The sequence below is a fragment of the Halichoerus grypus genome, chromosome 11, assembly GCF_964656455.1.
Source record: "Halichoerus grypus chromosome 11, mHalGry1.hap1.1, whole genome shotgun sequence".
In the NCBI taxonomy this organism is placed as follows: Eukaryota; Metazoa; Chordata; class Mammalia; order Carnivora; family Phocidae; genus Halichoerus; species Halichoerus grypus.
The window spans coordinates 15,028,106-15,046,567 of NC_135722.1; the positions used below are offsets into that span (position 1 = coordinate 15,028,106).

An 18,462-nucleotide genomic window follows, 5' to 3' on the forward strand; every position below is an offset into this window, starting at 1 on the left:
TGAAAAACTACTGTTGTAAATTCTAAGTGGTTTAGTTTGTTTGTTTGTTTTAATTGCTTTTAGGCTGGTGGGCCACCTAAGAAGGGGAAACCAGCTGCACCAGGAGGTGCAGGGAGCACTGGAACCAAGAACAGGAAAGGATTGGAGACCAAAGAAATAGTGGAGCCTGAGCTCTCGGTCAGTATTCTGCAAGGTGCCTCAAACTCATAAAAGCATGGAAGGTCAATTCCTGGAACATTTGAGTTCTTTGTTTGCTGAGTTCTACAACATATAGTTAATTGATATTTTTTTAGCTTATTGGAACTGTGCCTTGGATGAACTTCCCCTTTATAGTAGTAGAATAGAAGCCTCAGATACTATAGCATACCTGTGGAGTGTTCATGTAGGTTGGCCTGGGGTATTTTTACATTCTTGTCATCTCTTTCCTTAAGCAATTCTTTTTTTATTTTTTTAAGATTGATTGATTGATTGATTGATTAGAAAGAGAGAGCGCAAGAGTGAGCATGTTACCAGGAGTGGGGGGAGGGGCAGAGGGAGAGAGACTCTGTGCTGAGTGTGAGCCCGACACAAGACTCAGTCTCATGACCCTGAGATTCATCAGCCTGAGCTGATGAAACTAAGAGTTGGACACTTTAACTGACTGCGCTACCCAGGCGCTCCCCCTTAAGCAGTTCTTAATTTTAATGTTTTTGTATCTTACAGATAGAAGTATGTGAAGAAAAAGCTTCAGCTGTCCTTCCTGCTACCTGTATACAGCTGCTAGACAGCAGTAACTGGAAGGAAAGGCTGGCCTGTATGGAAGAGTTCCAAAAGGTAGATGCATGGGGATGAGTTGAATGTGAAAGAACATTACTCATATAGAAGTGATGAAATTGACAAAGTGCTTGTCCTACTTGCGGTGTCTTATATCCAATAAACACGTTTCAGGGTGTTAACTAAAGCTGAGTGGGGGGGGTTTTGGTTTTTTAGCTCTGTAGTGTTTATCTTTCAATATCTGCTTTCTATGGTTTCTGAAACCTCGTAACTTAATACTTAAGTAAGTTTATTCTGAATTACAAGATTTAGATGAACTTTAATATCACAGTATTTGTTCATTAAACTTACTAGGCAAACAGATCACTCCACTTAAACCACCCCTCATCCATTTCTGTTTCCCTCTTTGTTGTCATGATTCTTAGAAGAACAGACATTATTACTTGGTATGAGAAGCTCCTTTCAGAAGTCTGTGTTGGAAAGGAGCATGGTAGTTCCTTTTTACCTTTACTCTGATTCTAATGAGGAGGGTGTGTAGAAACCACAAGAGCACTGGGACTTGAGGCAGGAGACCTGGCTTTCAGTTCTGCATGTGCCATGCATCAGGTTTAGACCCTAGTTTATTTATCTTTGAAATTTAATACTTAACCACTTCTAACCTATCCTACTTTGGTATATGTTTTTAGGAAAATCAGGTAACTCAAAATATGTATAAGCAGTTTCTGCCACACACTAGGCAAATGAAAACTGTTACGGTTACATTCCATGGACCAAATTCTTTGTGAAATTCTGAAATGTGGGGTGGGTGGGTGGAAGAGTTTCAGTGGTATTAATATAAAACAACTGTACATCAAATATCCAACTTAAGAAACAGAGCTATCTAAGCTCCCTCTATAACCTTCTTTGTATCCATTCCTCTCTTTCAAGTCACCTGCTTGGCTTTTTTATGTACCGTTTCCCTGGCTAATCATTAACCACTTAACTCTCAGTCTATTGTTTTACTTTAAGGCTGTTGAACTAATGGATCGAACTGAAATGCCATGCCAGGCATTAGTAAGGATGCTGGCCAAGAAACCTGGATGGAAAGAAACCAATTTTCAGGTAATTTTTAATTGGGGATTTTACTATCTTTCATTGAAATAATTTCCATCATATCATCCTGTAGAGTGAAAGAGGTATAGTATGTGGTAATGACTTTTAGCCTTTTTTTAAAACGCTTAACCAATGTGTCTTCTAACTTTAAATGTAAACAATGGAGTGTGTGCATTTTTATTAAACACATAACTATATCTTTGTGTAATTAGGAGTTTATATATATGAAAGTATTATCTCTATATTGTTTGTGTAATTCACATATATGCATTTTTCTCCTCGTAAGTTAGGCCTAGAAGCCCCCTAATCTTCACATATGCAAGAGGGGGATAGACAGGGAGACAAGTTTCTTATTTGTCTGGATAAAAGATAGATGATCTTTAAATTGCCAATGAAAAATCACCACATAGTTTAATGTATTAACTGATCCTAGAGATGAAATTTAACAGTGCTGTTATTAGTCTAAAAAGTAGGTGTAAAGGGAGATACAAGAAAGTGATACAGAAAGGAAAAGGAGAAAAGTTGCCTTCTCCTCTAGATATTCATAGACCTTGTGGAAACAAAAGTTTGAAATATGTCAGGTTTATTTTTGGCATCCTGCTACTCTCTTTTGCTTCTCTTCTGCCACCTCTTGTTCTCTCTTTAGGATCCGTGGCTTCCTCGCACACTGTGTTCCCTTAGCACTGTTCCAGCACCTCAGCCATACCATCCAGCTCTACAAAGCCTTCCTCTGCCAAGAGGTTCTTGTGCTGCCCTCCTCCCCTACACGCCACTTTCAAAACCCCTCTTTGTGCAGTTTCTTAGGCGAAAAAGCATACCTGATTTGAGCTGATACCCGCCTATGTGTTAGATCCATAACAAAGGATAATTTTATATATGTATTTTTCTTTATAACAACTTCATTGAGAGTATAAAACTCACCATTTTGAAGTGTACAATGCAGCAGTTCTTAGTGTATTCACAGAGTTCTGCAACTCCTCCCACTCTATAATTTTAGAATATTATCGTCACTCCAGAAAGAAACCCCATACCCATAAGCAGTCACCCTCTTTCTCCCCAGATTTCTCCCCCTACCCCCCGGTCCCTGGGCAACTGTTACTCTGCTTGCTGTCTCTATGGATTACTTCTCCTGGACATTTCATATAATGAAGTGTCTTTTACTTAGAATAATATTTTCACTGTTCACCTATATGGTAGCATGTATTTTTATCGCTAAGTAATATTCCATTGTGTGGATATAGAACATTTTATTTACCCGTTTATAGGTTGAAGAGAATTGGTATTCTTTCCACTTTGTGGCTATCTCTGTGAACATTCATGTACAAGTTTTTGTGTGAGCACATTTTTTTCTTTAAAGATTGATTTACTTAGGGGGAGAGCATGTGCGAGTGGGGGCAGGGGGAGAGGGAGAGAGAGAATCCCAAGCAGACACCCGACTGAGCATGGAGCCCAACACAGGGCTCGATCTCATGACCCTGAGATCATTACCTGAGCAGAAATTAAGAATGAGATGCTCAACTGGCTGAGCCAACCAGGTATCCCTGTGTGAGCACATTTTTAATTCTCTTGGATATATACCTAGAAGGAAATTTGCTGGGTCATATGGTAACTATGTTTAACTTTTTGAAGAACTGCCAAACTGTTTCCCAGTGTGGCTTCACCATTTTATATTCGTACCAGTAGTACAAGAGAATTCTAATTTCTGTACATCCTCACCAACTCCTGTTATTTAAATATTCAAATAGGACAGAGAGAAATATTGAAGGGCAAAGGGGTCCCAAGAGCCATACATCTGCCGCCATCACATTAACATCTTTAAATTGTTTTCAAATCTTCTTCATTCTTCCACTTAAAAATCTACAAGTTCTTTAAATCTCTCAAGTTCTGTTGTATGTATGTCCATGAGGGTTATAGTTTTTTGTGGGCAACACTAGTGGGAACTCTGAGTGATGCAGTTAGTTTGGTCATTTATTATGTATTTCAGGTTGTGTATTCAGTACTATATGATAACAAGGATAAAAATTATTTTGCTTCTTTGTTTAAAATTGTCATTTTTAAGGGCATCTGGCTGGCTCAGTCGGTAGAGCATGAGGCTCTTGATCTTGGGGTGGTGAGTTTGAGCCCCATGTTGGATGTAGAGATTACTTAAAAAGTAAATAAATAAATAAATGAATGAATGAATGAATGAATAAAATCGTCATTTTTAGGGGTGCCTGGGTGGCTCAGTTGGTTGAGCGGCTGCCTTCGGCTCAGGTCATGATCCCAGGGTCCTGGGATCGAGCGCCATGTTGGCTCCCTGCTCAGCGGGGAGCCTGCCTCTCCCTCTCCCTCTGCCTGCCACTCTGCCTACTTGTGCTCTCTATCTCTCTGTCAAATAAATAAATAAAATCTTTAATAAATAAATAAAATAGTCATTTTTTTAGTTTGGTCATGTTCTCAGTTGTCCCTGTGTTACATCTTTACTATAAAAATAAGTAAATTAATGTTTTTGGCTTACTCATAACTTTATGATACTTATCCTTGTTCAGGTGATGCAGATGAAGCTTCACATAGTTGCTTTGATTGCCCAGAAGGGGAATTTTTCCAAAACTTCAGCTCAGATTGTCTTGGATGGCCTTGTGGACAAGATTGGAGATGTGAAATGTGGGAACAATGCAAAAGAAGCTATGACAGCAATAGCCGAAGCTTGCATGTTGCCGTGGACAGCTGAACAGGTTAGTGATAGAGCTCTCTCTCCCCAACTTTTCCCAGCTTTTCCCAAATTTTAATTTAAGGTTACTAATTAAACTGTAGTCCTTTTCTTCCTAAGTCAAACCATTTTTTATATTCTGCATTTTTATCCTTACCTCTAATAATATACTGTTGCCTGATAATTAGAATTTATCTTGGCCAAGAATAATCTATTAAAAGATGAGAGTGATTTTCTCTTAAGACATTATAATTCAGAGTGATCACTAATGAAAAGTTGTAAAGTCCAGAATGCTTTTTTTTTTTTTTTTTGAAGATTTTATTTATTTATTTGACAGAGAGATAGAGCAGGAACACAAGCAGGGGGAGTGGGAGAGGGAGAAGCAGGCCTCCCGCGGAGCAGGGAGCCTGATGCGGGACTCGATCCCAGGACCCTGGGACCATGACCTGAGCTGAAGGCAGATGCATAACGACTCAGCCACCCAGGTGCCCCAGAATGCTTTTAATACTACTGTCACTTACCTCATTTTCTTGTGTAAGTTAAATATTTCATTCCTAAGGCATTTTTTTTTCTTAAGATTTTATTTATTTATTTGACAGAGACAGCAAGAGAGGGAGCACAAGCAGGGGGAGTGGGAGAGGAGAAGCAGGCTTCCCGCTGAGCAGGGTGCCCGATGCGGGGCTTGATCCCAGGACCCTGGGATCATGACCTGAGCCGAAGGCAGACGCTTAACGACTGAGCCACCCAGGCGGCCCTTTCATTCCTAAGGCATTCTTGCAGTTCTATCAGGGTTGGAAAAACCATGCTTAATCCACTTCTACCTTTATGGCATACTATATTTCTGTGAGAAATATGAGAAAAAACACATGCTTATTTTTGTTTTTTCCCTCTTTTTCACTTTAGGTTATGTCAATGGCTTTCTCACAGAAGAATCCCAAGAATCAATCAGAAACTCTGAATTGGCTATCAAATGCAATCAAAGAATTTGGTTTTTCTGGGTAAGTCAGAAACAAATCAGGTACAAAATAATTAAACATTGTGTCTATCTCTAACTAGTGATTCTTTTTGCTGTAGCTGTCTCTGCTATTTCTGAGACACCAGAGCTGGGTCGGCTAATTTATATAAAACAAAACTACCTTTGTTCCTCAAAAGTCTGTATTGGCTCATGGTCCTGCATTTTCATGTCCACTAACATTAGAGCTCTCTGTTATTTCTCCTTAAGTATTAATAACAATCCCTCAGAAAAGCCACTTCCAAGGATTTCTAGTCAAATATATTTCGAAATTACTACATATAATCACGTTTGTTTAGAGACCTATCATGCATGTTGGTGAATTAAAGTCTCTCAAGGTCATGCAACAGAGAAGCTTGCCTAACTTTATTTTTTATTATTATTATTATTTTTATTCATTCGAGACACAGAGATACAGAGAGAGAGAGAACACGAGCAGGGGGAGAAGCAGAGGGAGGGGGAGAAGCAGGCTCCCCACTGAGCAGGGAGCCCAACGCGGGGCTCTATCCCAGGACCCTGGGATCATGACCTGAGCCAAAGGTAGATGCTTAACAACTGAGCCACCCAGGCGCCCCAGCCTAACTTTGTTTATTAACCCACTGTTTCCCAAACTTGTTTGCATATTGAACACATTTGTTTATTTAACAAAATTTTATAGAGCTTACTTTATACCAGGCACTTTTTTTTTTAAGATTTTATTTATTTATTTGAGAGAGAGAGAGAAGAGATAGCAACAGAGATAGAGAGAGTAGGAGCATGGAGGAGAGGGAGAAGAAGGGCTTGATCCCAGGACCCTGGTCATGACCTGAGCTGAAGGCAGACGCTTAACTGACTGAGCCACCCAGGCTCCCCTATGCCAGCCACTTTCTAAATAATAATTCATTTGATTTAATTCTCATAAAAACCACGTGAGGCATTGTTATTCTCATTTTATACGTGTGGAAACTGGGCACACAAAGCTTGAGTAATCTGTCCAAGTCACAGTTCCCACGTGGCAAAGCCAAGATTTGAATCCAGGCATTCTGGTTCCAAGAGAAAGTACTATAACTGCTATACTATGTTGCCTTTCTCTGTGCCATGCTGTTTTTTACAATATACTTCTTAATGTGTTACAAAATAGTTTTCTAGGGACGCCTGGGTGGCTCAGTCAGTTAAATGTCTGATTTAGGCTCAGGTCATGATCTTAGGGTCCTGGAGTCGAGCCCCCACATCAGGCTCCTCACCCATCAGAGAGTATACTTGTCCCTCTGCCCCTCACCCTGCTTGTACTCTCCCTCTTTCTCTCTCAAATAGATAAAATGTTTAAAAAAAAAAAAAAAAAAACACCTAAAAAACCCAAAATAGTTTTCTACATTCTACCAAATAAAGAAATACTTCTCTAGAAGTTATTCAAGTGACATTCAAGCAAAGACACAATTGTTTGGGAGCACCTGGGTGGCTCAGTCAGTTAAGCGTCCAACTCTTGGTCTCAGGTCATAGATCTCAGGGTTGTGAGATCAAGCCCTGTGTTGGACTTCATGCTCAGTGGGAAGTCTGCTTGAGATTTTTATCTCACCCTCTCCCTCTGCCCCTCTCGCACTCCCGCATACGCTCGCTCTCTCTCTCTGAAATAAAATAAAATCTTAAAAAGAAATAAAATAAAAATAGCAAGGAGTGATTGTTCTTCAGTAGGTAGTAGAGGGGAATGAGTTGTGGGGGGTCAGTGGGAGCAGAAAAGATGGGAGAAAGAACTGAGCCAGGTCACATTGGGCCTCAGAGTTTTGAGTTAGTTGGAAACTATTAGATGGTTTTAAGCAGAAGAGTAATAGGATCATTTGGACTGTAGTCAGAATAAATAGTGAGGATCGAAAAGACTAATTAGTCCTATCAAGAAAATATACTGGCTTGGACATAGTTTGTAGAAACGGAAGTATTAGGACGCAGAATGTATTTGGAATATCGGAACAGGAGTGGCACCTGGGTGGCTCAGTCGTTAAGCATCTGCCTTCAGCTCAGGTCATGATCCCAGGTCCTGGGATCGAGCCCCACATTGGGCTCCCTGCTCCGCGGGAAGCCTGCTTCTCCCTCTCCCACTCTCCCTGCTTGTGTTCCCTCTCTCGCTGTGTCTCTCTCTGTCAAATAAATAAATAAAATCTTAAAAAAAAAAAGAAATCGGAACAGGTTACTGAGTATAGGAAAGAGAGGAGTCAAGGATGGCCTGAGCGAATGGAAGAATAATGTGGCTCTTTACTGAGGTAGGAAAGACTGGAAACACAGCATTTGGGTTTGGGGTGTGGACAGTCAGGAGTTTTGGTCTTGACAGATGTGGGACATCTACTATACATTCAAATGGAAGTGTTACAAAGGCTGTATGGATATACAAATCTAGAATTCAGAAGAGGGGTCAACACTGGGGTTTAGGAGTAATGAGCTTGTAGACAATATTTAATGTTCCCTGTCAGTGACTGGAGAGAGAGAATAGGTGAGACTTGGGGACGTAGCCAAAGGGAGCCAGTCCTGGAGTCTGGCTTTATAAAACTCGAGTATTTTGAGAGTTTCATTTATTTGTTTTTAATTCTAAATGTTACTTCTTTCAGGTTGAATGTGAAAGCTTTTATTAGCAATGTGAAGACAGCTCTTGCTGCAACAAACCCAGTGAGTACATACCACATATGTAGGAACATTGCAGCCATCTTTGTGGTTCAGTTCTCATTTGCAAAGTTCTTTTTGTTCTGTCTGCCAGGCTGTGAGGACTTCGGCCATCACCCTGCTTGGTGTGATGTACCTGTATGTTGGTCCCTCTTTGCGAATGTTCTTTGAGGATGAGAAGCCTGCCCTTCTATCCCAGATAGATGCAGAATTTGAGAAGGTAAAGATTCCAAAAATGATACAGTCCATTGGTAGACTTGAGAATGCTCATAATAGTTAAGTTTAAGCTTTTAACCCTTTAGAATGAGGAATATATATGTATTTGCTTTTATATGCATAAAGTATCCCTAGGAAGAATTCATAAGAAATTGATGGCTTTGTCTATGAGGAGGGCGACTAGATAGCTGTGGCATGGGAGGGGAGATTTTCCTCTTTTGTCTCTTGTACCTTTGGAATATCAAACATTTTTATTGTATTGCCTATTCAGAAAGTATATCAACATTTAAAATTGTTTTAAATAAAAAAAACTTGGCCTTCCTTGAATAAACTTTCTAATCAAAATTGCTGGGTTTGGGCAGACTTGCTCTATATTTATTGGGCATCTAAGTCAAAAGACAACTTCATGATTGAAAAGTCAGATTCTAGTAGGCTTGTATAAAAATACCTTTTGCCATATAGTCTCAAATTTGGGATCTAAGTAGGAATTAAAATATGTACTGTGTAGGGGTCCTTGGGTGGCTCAGTCAGTTAAGCGTCTGACTTTTGATTTCGGCTCAGCTCATGATCTCAGGGTTGTGAGATCAAGCTCAGGGTTGTGTCAGGTTCTGTGCTGGGTGTGGGGCCTGCTTAAGATTCTCTCTCTCCCTCTGCCCCTTCCCCCCTTTCTAAAAATAAATACATACATACATACATACAGTGTAGTTTGTAAATATTAAGTAGTATGAAGGAATAGGAAAGTTTGACATAGGCGCATTCTCTAACTTGTTTGCTCTCGTACCATTCATCAAGTTCATTAGCCTCACTGATTTGTTTGTGTGTAGATGCAGGGACAGAACCCACCTGCTCCAACCAGAGGGATTTCTAAACACAGCATAAGTGGTACAGATGAAGGAGAAGATGGAGATGAACCAGATGAGGTGGGCACTGATGTTGTGGATCTTTTGCCGAGGACAGAAATCAGGTAGGTTTATTGCAAATGGTTTATTGGATTTATGTAGTGAAAAAAAAAATTTTTTTTTTGGTAGCGAATTCTTAATGGCACCTTCTCTTCCTGGTCAAGAGTACTTCTGTGACATTATTTCTTTAGGAGTCTGGAATTAAGGATTCTGTCTTCTGCTTTTTCAGTGATAAAATCACTTCAGAGTTGGTGTCTAAGATTGGTGACAAGAACTGGAAGATCAGGAAAGAAGGCCTGGATGAAGTGGCAGCTATTATCAATGAAGCAAAATTTATCCAGCCGAATATAGGTGAACTGCCAACTGCTTTGAAAGGCCGACTCAATGATTCAAATAAAATCTTGGTACGTAGAACATGTGCCTGTTCTTTTTCTCTCCCTCCCCTCTTCCCTGCAGGAAGTTCCTTTTTAGTAATCTTCACCTGCAAAAAAAAATGAGTGGCCACTTCATTTGCTTTGAACTAGAATTCCTTTAATTTCTTAAGTGTGCCTCAAGATAGGTTGGTAGGTGGCAGGTTTATTTATCAAATTTTCATGGATGTCAGATTTGCTTTTTATAGAACTCTAATATTAAATATCCTTATATAAAACTGTTTGTTATATGCATAAACACGTTTAATTTCTAATTTTTAAATTTGGGTTTTTATGTCAGGATTTTCTTAAACTAGGCTTTACCTTACTTTAAAACAATAAAGCACTATCCACTCTGGTCTAAAATGCTAATACTCCAGTGTTATGAACTAATGATAAAAGGACAGGCCACTGCCTATAAATTATTCATAAGCTAATTAGAATAGCATCATAACAAACTGACTACCCTGTCTTTCAAGTAGGCCCAAAACTTCTAGTGCACTGACTACTTAGCAGCAAACTTGGAAAACTTGGAACACTGTTGCTCCTGGTTTCATCATCAAGTGTTGGCTCTTTCCCACTCAGGTGCAGCAGACGTTGAATATCCTCCAGCAACTGGCAGTAGCCATGGGCCCAAATATCAAGCAACATGTGAAGAACTTAGGCATCCCTATCATCACAGTCCTTGGAGACAGCAAGGTAAACCTGACTCCTGACCACAACTCCCTTCTGGAATAGGCCAGCCACATTCTTGGGCTAAGACCAATTCTCAGTGTGTGTAAGAGTACACATAAACAGTCTATAAACAGTCTATATACAATTTTCCTCCTATAAACATTAGGAGGAAAATAGTAAACATCTTTACCTCCCAAGCAGTATGAAGGTGAACAGTTATGTCACTCGCCTTGCGACCCTTAGATAAGTTATTTATTTTCTTCGAGGTTCAGTTTCTTTATCTATGAAATTTCATTCTTACAGAACTAAATAAGAATCTGTACATAAGGTACCTGTTACTGTCTCATATAGTATGCACTCAAAAACTGTTGGCTATTACGATTATGACATCATTGTTATAAGTACTGTTATGAAGAGTGAATACGTTCATGAATTTTGGGGTCATGTATTTATTTTCTTCCTTGTTCTCCTGAACTGCTGGAGCAGGATCTTCTAGTACTTCAATTTCACAGTCCTAGAATTAATCTCCTTGAAAGTTGCAAGCCTCTTATATTTAGCCCTAGATTGAATATTTGAATGTGTCTTTTTTTTTGTGCAATTCATTTAATATGAGGAATTGGGGTATTTTAATGTTTTTCATGTCAATAAGTCCTCATTCTGTGAACGCAAGTTAATATGAAAACATAAGTGTTCAGGCAAATTGTTAGTAATTTCAGTCTAACTATTAGGAGTTCTCTACCCTGTGGAGTTACATTCTTTATAGATAACCATGGACATAACAGCCCCCAGAGCTTCAGAAAATAAAACCTCTGAGTTTATTCCCCTTACGTGATACTTTATGCCCAGGTCACTGTTTTTGCCTAATTTAACTGAGTACAGGACCTTACAATTGGAGTTTTATGTTTCTTCTTTACTTTGGATTTTCAGTACAACCATAGAACTAGATTCTGTGTCAGAAAAGTTGATTCCAAGTATGTTCATGTGGACCTTAGAGAAACCTCCGTTGTTCATGTTCCCAAAGTAACAAACTGTTTCACTCCCTACCTCCAAACCATAACTGATGTTACCTTTACTAATTCTCTTCTCTATTTAGAACAATGTTCGGGCAGCTGCCCTAGCAACTGTGAATGCTTGGGCAGAACAGACAGGCATGAAGGAATGGCTGGAGGGAGAAGATCTTTCTGAAGAGCTCAAAAAGGAAAATCCTTTTTTGAGGCAAGAGGTAAGTATTACAAATATAATGTGCTTTACTCATGACAGATTTTACTTTCTTAGAGGTCCGGACCTACCTAATAAATATGCTTGTATGAATAGAATGAGTTTCATTATGAAACAGTTAATAAAATGAAACCAAATTCCTGAAGCTTTTATACTCATGTGCCTCTTTTTCTCTCCCCCCCCCACTTTGATATCCATAGATAAAACACTAAACCTCAACCTAAACCTTCCATCCTGTACAAACATTAACTCAAAATGGATCGTGGACTTAAATGTAGAACATAAAAGTATAGAACTTTTATTTTACTTATTTTTTCAAAATGGTGTTTGAACTTATGACCCTGAGATCAAGACCTGAGTTGAAATCACGAGTTGGTCACTTAACCAACTGAGTCACCCAGGCACCCCCAAACTATACAACTTTTAAAGATAATATCGGTGAAGGGCGCCTGGGTGGCTCAGTTGGTTAAGCGACTGCCTTCGGTTCAGGTCATGATCCTGGAGTCCCGGGATCGAGTCCTGCATCGGGCTCCCTGCTCAGCGGGGAGTCTGCTTCTCCCTCTCCCTCTCCCCCCTCTTGTGCTCTCTCTCTCTCTCAAATAAATAAATAAAATCTTTTAAAAAAAAAAGATAATATTGGTGAAAAATATCAGGATATAGAAATTCTTCAGGCAAAGAATTCTTGGACTTGACTCCAAAACCACAATCCCATCAATGGAAAAAATTAATAAATTAGACCTCATAAAAATTAAGAATTTTATTCTGCAAAAGACCATGTGAAGATAATGAAAGGTAGCTACACCACAGGAGAAAATATTTGCTAACTCAGTATCCAATAACCATTATCTAAAACATGGAAAGAATTCTCAAAGCAGTTTAAAAAAAAAAATAGTCTAATTAGAAGATGGGCAAAAGATGGGGCTCCTCCTTGCTGACTCAGTTGGTGGAGCATATGATTCTTGATCTCAGGGTCATGAGTTTGAGATCCATGTCGGGCATAGAGCCTACTTAAAAAAAAAAAAGAAAAGAAAAGAAAATGGGCAAAAAACATGAAAGGATGTTTCATTGAAGAGAAGATGCAGGTGGTAAATAAACCCGTAAAAGTTGTTCAATATTATTAGCCATAAGGGAAGTGCAAATTAGAACTACAGTGACACATCACTCTACAACTATCAGAATTACTGAAATAAAAAAATAGTTTTAACACAAATGCTGGCAAGGTTTTGGAGAAATTTTAACACTACTGGAGGAAATGTAAAATGGTACAGCCACTCTAGGAAAAGGTTTGGCAGTTTCTTATAAAACTAAACATGTAGAGGGCACCTGGGTGGCTCAGTCAGTAAGTGTCCAACTCTTGATTTCGGCTCAGGTCATGATCTCAGGGTCATGAGATTGAGCTCTGTGTCGGGCTCAGTGGGGAGTCTACTTGGGATTCTCTCTTTCTCCCTCTCCCTCTGCTTCACTCCCCACTCATGTGTACATGCCCTCTCTCTCTTTCTAAAATAAATAAATCTTTTTTTAAAAATCCCAAAACTGAACATCCAGTTACTATATGACCCAGCAGTTGTGATCTTGTGCATTTATTCCATAAAGATGAAAATTTATGTCTGCATAAAAATCTATACATGAATGTTCATAGCAGCTTCATTCATGATAATCAAAAACTGGGGGACAGCCCAGATATCCTTCGACAGGTGCAAGGTTAAACCAACTGTTGTACGTCCATGTGGTAATACTATTTAGCAATAAAAGAATCACTGATACGGGCAACAATTGAGGGAAATCACCAAGGAATTATGTTGAGTGGCAAAACCCAGCTCCAAACAGTTACATACCATATGATTCCACTTGTGGGATATTGTTTGAAATGACAAAATTTTAGAAATGGAGAACAGATTAGTAATTATCAGGGGTTGGAATGGGAGGAGGGAGATGCCTGCGGTTACAAGGAGGCGCCTGAGGGATCCTTGTAGTGGAACTGTTTAAAATCGTGACTGGTGTCAGATGTAGGAACATGTATGTGGTAAAACCATAGAACTAAATACACACAGACACACATGAGAACAGCCAAGCTGGGCAGTCTGAACAGGATCAGTGGATTGGATCAATGTCCGTATCCTGGTTGTGAAACTATAGTATAATTTTACAAAGTGCTACTGTTAGAGGAAACTGAGTGCATGGGATCTCTGTATTATTTCCTATAACTCCATGTGGCTACAATGATCTCAGAACTTCAATTAAAAAATAAATACAGTTATGAATTATTTGGGAGGAATAGAGAAAAACTGTCGATATAGGGCTGAAAACAGAAGTCCTGGTAGACCTTGTCCTCTCCTGATCAAATAAATGTTCTGCATCTTCTCTAGCTGAGTAATTCTTTAGAATTTTTTTTAAAAGATAAATGAAAGATTTTCATCTGTAAAATGAATTAAGAACTATTAAAGCTTGGGAGGGGGTGCCTGGGCGGCTCAGTCGTTGGGCATCTGCCTTCGGCTCAGGTCATGATCCCAGGGTCCTGGGATCAAGCCCCTCGTCAGGCTGTCTGCTCTGCGGGAAGCCTGCTTCTCCCTCTCCCTCTCCCACTCCCACTGATTGTGTTCCCTCTCTCGCTGTGTCTGTCTCTGCCAAATAAATAAATAAAATCTTTAAAAAAAAAAAAAACTATTAAAGCTTGGGGTGCCTGGGTGCCTCAGTCAGTTAGGCGTCTGCCTTTGGCTCTGGTCATGATCTCAGGGTCCTGGGATCGAGCCCCACATGGGGCTCCCTGCTCTGCGGGGAGCCCACTTCTCCCTCTCACTCTGCCTGCCGCTCCCCCTGCTTGTGCTCTCCTGCTCTCTCTGTCAAATAAAATCTTTAAGAAAAAAAAACAACTATTAAAGCTTTATAGTTTAATGCCCGAGTGTGGTCTAAAGAACCGTGTCCTGGGGCACCTGGGTGGCTCAGTCGTTAAGCCTTTGGCTCAGGTCATGGTCCCAGGGTCCTGGGATCGAGCCCCGCATCAGGCTCCCTGCTCCACGGGAAGCCTGCTTCTCCCACTCCCCCTGCTTGTCCTCCCTCTTTCACTGTGTCTCTCTCTGTCAAATAAATAAATAAAATCTTAAAAAAACAAACAAAAACCGTGTCCTTATCTTAAAGAAAATTGTCATCTTTGCATATATCATTTAAATATAACATTGTTCTTGAACAATGAAAATTACTGATTTTATATTGGAAACTTGAGTGTAAGAACTAATTCAGTGTTCGGTACTGATGCAGTCATTAAGCCTAAGATCATAAGTAATAAGTTTCCCCTTGAAGTGTGTAACCGGTCTTTATTTCTTTTGGCAGCTTCTGGGCTGGCTGGCTGAGAAACTACCGACTCTTCGTTCCACCCCCGCAGACCTTATCCTTTGTGTTCCTCATCTTTACTCGTGCCTGGAAGATCGCAATGGAGATGTGCGGAAGAAGGCCCAAGATGCCTTGCCTTTCTTCATGATGCATCTGGGATATGAGAAAATGGCCAAGGCTACCGGGAAACTAAAGGTACTATTTCTTGTGGTTGCTGCTCTTAAAAGCCATTAGAAAAATATTGAACATGAGTATATATAGGCAAGAGATCATATTACCTCCTAGGAGTTTCACTTGAAACCCCAGTGAGAGCAAAAATATGTTGAACTCCCAAGAACCTGACTCTGCAGGGACAAAAGTTGTGACCTTCTAGAATGGTAGCTAATTTAGTATGACTTCATAATGTGTGTTACTTCTCTTGCACTGTGTGCCGCCTCCCTTACTTCATAGGTATTTCAAAACTGGGAGCTCAGTGATGTGTTTGACAGTAGCTCTGTTAGTAAGCATACTATGAGTGTATCATGTATGTGGCCTCTCACTTCTGTTATGTTGTCTCCCTAGCCAACTTCTAAAGATCAGGTATTGGCCATGCTAGAGAAAGCCAAAGCTAATATGCCAGCCAAGCCTGCTGCATCTGCTAAAGCAACTTCCAAACCAATGGGAGGGTCAGCTCCAGCCAAATTCCAGCCAGCTTCAGGTAACTCTATTTTGAGAGGGTTAAGGGGGAAGGAAGTAGCCCAGGGGAACTCTAAAAAGAAATCCAGCCTTCATTTCTTACCGAATTTCCAAACAGCTTAGATCCTAGGCCCTCCTGCCTTCCCTCCCTCTCTTCCTCCCTCCTCACCCTTCTACCACAAACATTTGTCAAGTTTTATGCTAGGAATTGTGCTGAAGGTATGAAGATGCTTAATTTGGTTTACAATTCCAAAAAGGGGTTTCGGAATAGCACATTGAAATACTCCAGAAAGTGAGTGTTCCATCCTATTTTTGAGGTTTCCATACATTTTCTGCTATTGGATATAATAGAGGGGGAACTGGGACCATCTAGTCTAATCCCCTTTATTAAGAGATGAGGAAACCCAAAAGACTAAGTGACTGGCACAAGGACAGCCAGTCAGTGCCTAAACCAGCATAGAGTTCCTCTTCCTCATTCCCAAATGAGTTCTGCTGCAGTGCCCGTTTGCCGATTCATTCTCTTACTAATCTTTTAGAGAAAATTCTTGATTTCATCACACTAATGTTATAATTCCATCATATGTAAGTAAAACTCTAATCTGTAACCACTTCTTCTCTAGACTTACTACTTAAATAAAATATTCTTTTTAATGGGGTAGAAACTATTCATGCTATAGAGTTAGAAATTGTACATGTGTAAAACTGTTGGTATCAACATATATATTCAATTACAACGTTTGTTGGAATCTTGCTATATGGTAAATACTGAGTACCAAAGATGACAGACCCTACCCTTAAGGAAGTATCAATCTAAAAGGTTTTTTTAACTGTTAACGTAGAAAATAGTTTTAAAACTTCAGCTTAACTGTTGGCAAAGTAGATGTAGATTGAGCTAATTTCTTAGGGTTATGCTTAAAAAAGGAAATTTAGGCAGAAAAAAAGATTAGGAAAAAATCTAATTGAAAATACTTTCTAAATTGACACATTTAAAGCTGTAGGCTTTCTCATCATTATGTATTTAACCTGCTCAGAATAAAGTGATATTAGTTAGAGTTTATATTTATAGTAGATGCCTTTTTTTCTCAAAGCACCTGTTGAAGATTCTGTTTCCAGCACTGTAGAAACCAAGCCTGATCCGAAAAAGGCCAAAGCTCTAGGAGTTTCCTCTAAAGCAAAGGTATGTTAGCTCTGCATACTTAGATGTAGAATTGCTTTTAAGTGTGTTTTATACGCTGAGTCATTCTATTAGGAAAGATCATATTATGTATGAAAGAACATTACTACTCTTTTTTTTTTTTTAGGACTTTATTTGAGAGAGAGAGAGAGAGCGCATGAATGAGAGCACAAGTAGAGGGAGAGGGAGAAGCAGACTCCCCACTAAGTAGGGAGCCCGATGCGGGGCTTGATCCCAGGACCCTGGAATTATGACCTGAGCCAAAGGCAGATGCTTAACTGACTGAGCCATCCAGTCGCCCCTACTATTTTTTTGGGTTTTTTTAAGATTTATGTATTTATTTGAGAGAGAGCAAGCCCAAGCCAGGGGAGGGGCAGAGGGAGAGAATCCTCAAGCAGATTCCCTGCTGAGTGCAGAGCCCGACGAAGGGCTCCATCTCATGACCTGTGAGAGCCTGACCTGAGTCAAAACCGAAAGTTGGACATTCAACTGACTGAGCCCCCCAAGTGCCCCCGGTACATTTATTATTATATGCTTATATAGAATGGGCACTCTGGCCATTTGTTTGAATATTATTTGTTTCCTTCCCTTTGCCTGGTCCTTTAACTCAGTGAGTTAATTTAAATAGATAATTATCTTCTAAACTGTCCAGTTGAAGCTGTTCTTTTCCTATCCTCCCCACTGTCCTCATACCAAATTTAACAAGTGCTTATTTTAGTATTTTGATCACAAGTGCTTTGAAGTATTTTTGACACTATTCTTAATGCTGTCCTTTTTTCCCCCAGTCTTTTGCAGTTTGCAAAGCAGTTTCACATAAATGATCTCATATTTGTTTTAACTGAATGACTTCGGTGTTTGAACTAGAAATTCTGGCCTACTAGAAATAATGGGCTCTTGCTACATTTATCTTAATAATTAATAATGGTTACAGTTTTGAAATTCAAGTTTTACTTTAAATACATATTCTCAGTTTTCACTATTTTCTTTCCATCTGTTACAAAGATTCAGAATCTTGGATTATTTTTCAAAACCACTTTAATAATTTAAAATGTTTCTAGCGGGGCGCCTGGGTGGCTCAGTCGTTAAGCGTCTGCCTTCGGCTCAGGTCATGGTCCCAGGGTCCTGGGATCGAGCCCCGTATCGGGCTCCCTGCTCTGCGGGAAGCCTGCTTCTCCCTCTCCCACTCCCCCTGCTTGTGTTCCCTCTCTCACTGTGTCTCTCTCTGTCAAATAAAAATCTTTAAAAAATAAAAAAATAAAAAAAATAAAATGTTTCTAGCAAGTTTCTCTAGAAACAGGTTCAGAGAATCTCTAGTTATAATGATGTGATAGAGATAGATTTTATATGCAGAGAAACAGAAAAGCTTTCTTGACTAAGACATGTGTAAATGCCATTCAAAATGTCATTAATATGGAAAGCTGTAAGTGGTGTTGAAGATTTCAGGAAAGAAAGGAGCTGTCCAGGGGTGCCTGGGTGGTTCAGTCGGCTAAGCAGCTGCCTTTCGGCTCGGGTCATGATCCCAGGGTCCTGGGATCGAGCCCCATGTCAGGCTCTCTGCTTAGCAGGGAGCCTGCTTTTCCCTCTCCCTCTGCCTGCCGCTCCCCCCCGCTTGTGCTCTCTCTCTCTCTCTCTTCCTCTCTCTCTGTCAAATAAATAAAATCTATTAAAAAAAAAACAACGGAGCTGTCCAATAA

General features: G+C 39.8%; 1 protein-coding gene across 4 annotated transcripts in view; it reads left to right on the forward strand.

The window, feature by feature from the left end:
• Positions 1 to 18,462, forward strand: part of CKAP5 (cytoskeleton associated protein 5) — a 102,855-nt gene that overhangs the window by 60,649 nt on the left and 23,744 nt on the right. For all 4 annotated transcript variants that reach the window (XM_078058076.1, XM_036104948.2, XM_078058077.1 and 1 more), the window contains 14 exons: positions 64 to 177; positions 703 to 813; positions 1,762 to 1,854; positions 4,374 to 4,559; positions 5,438 to 5,532; positions 8,123 to 8,180; positions 8,269 to 8,394; positions 9,215 to 9,354; positions 9,519 to 9,693; positions 10,285 to 10,398; positions 11,468 to 11,596; positions 14,920 to 15,114; positions 15,481 to 15,616; positions 16,683 to 16,771. In XM_078058076.1, the coding sequence (XP_077914202.1) occupies positions 64 to 177; positions 703 to 813; positions 1,762 to 1,854; positions 4,374 to 4,559; positions 5,438 to 5,532; positions 8,123 to 8,180; positions 8,269 to 8,394; positions 9,215 to 9,354; positions 9,519 to 9,693; positions 10,285 to 10,398; positions 11,468 to 11,596; positions 14,920 to 15,114; positions 15,481 to 15,616; positions 16,683 to 16,771 (1,761 nt within the window). The remainder of the gene's footprint in view (positions 1 to 63; positions 178 to 702; positions 814 to 1,761; positions 1,855 to 4,373; positions 4,560 to 5,437; positions 5,533 to 8,122; positions 8,181 to 8,268; positions 8,395 to 9,214; positions 9,355 to 9,518; positions 9,694 to 10,284; positions 10,399 to 11,467; positions 11,597 to 14,919; positions 15,115 to 15,480; positions 15,617 to 16,682; positions 16,772 to 18,462) is intronic.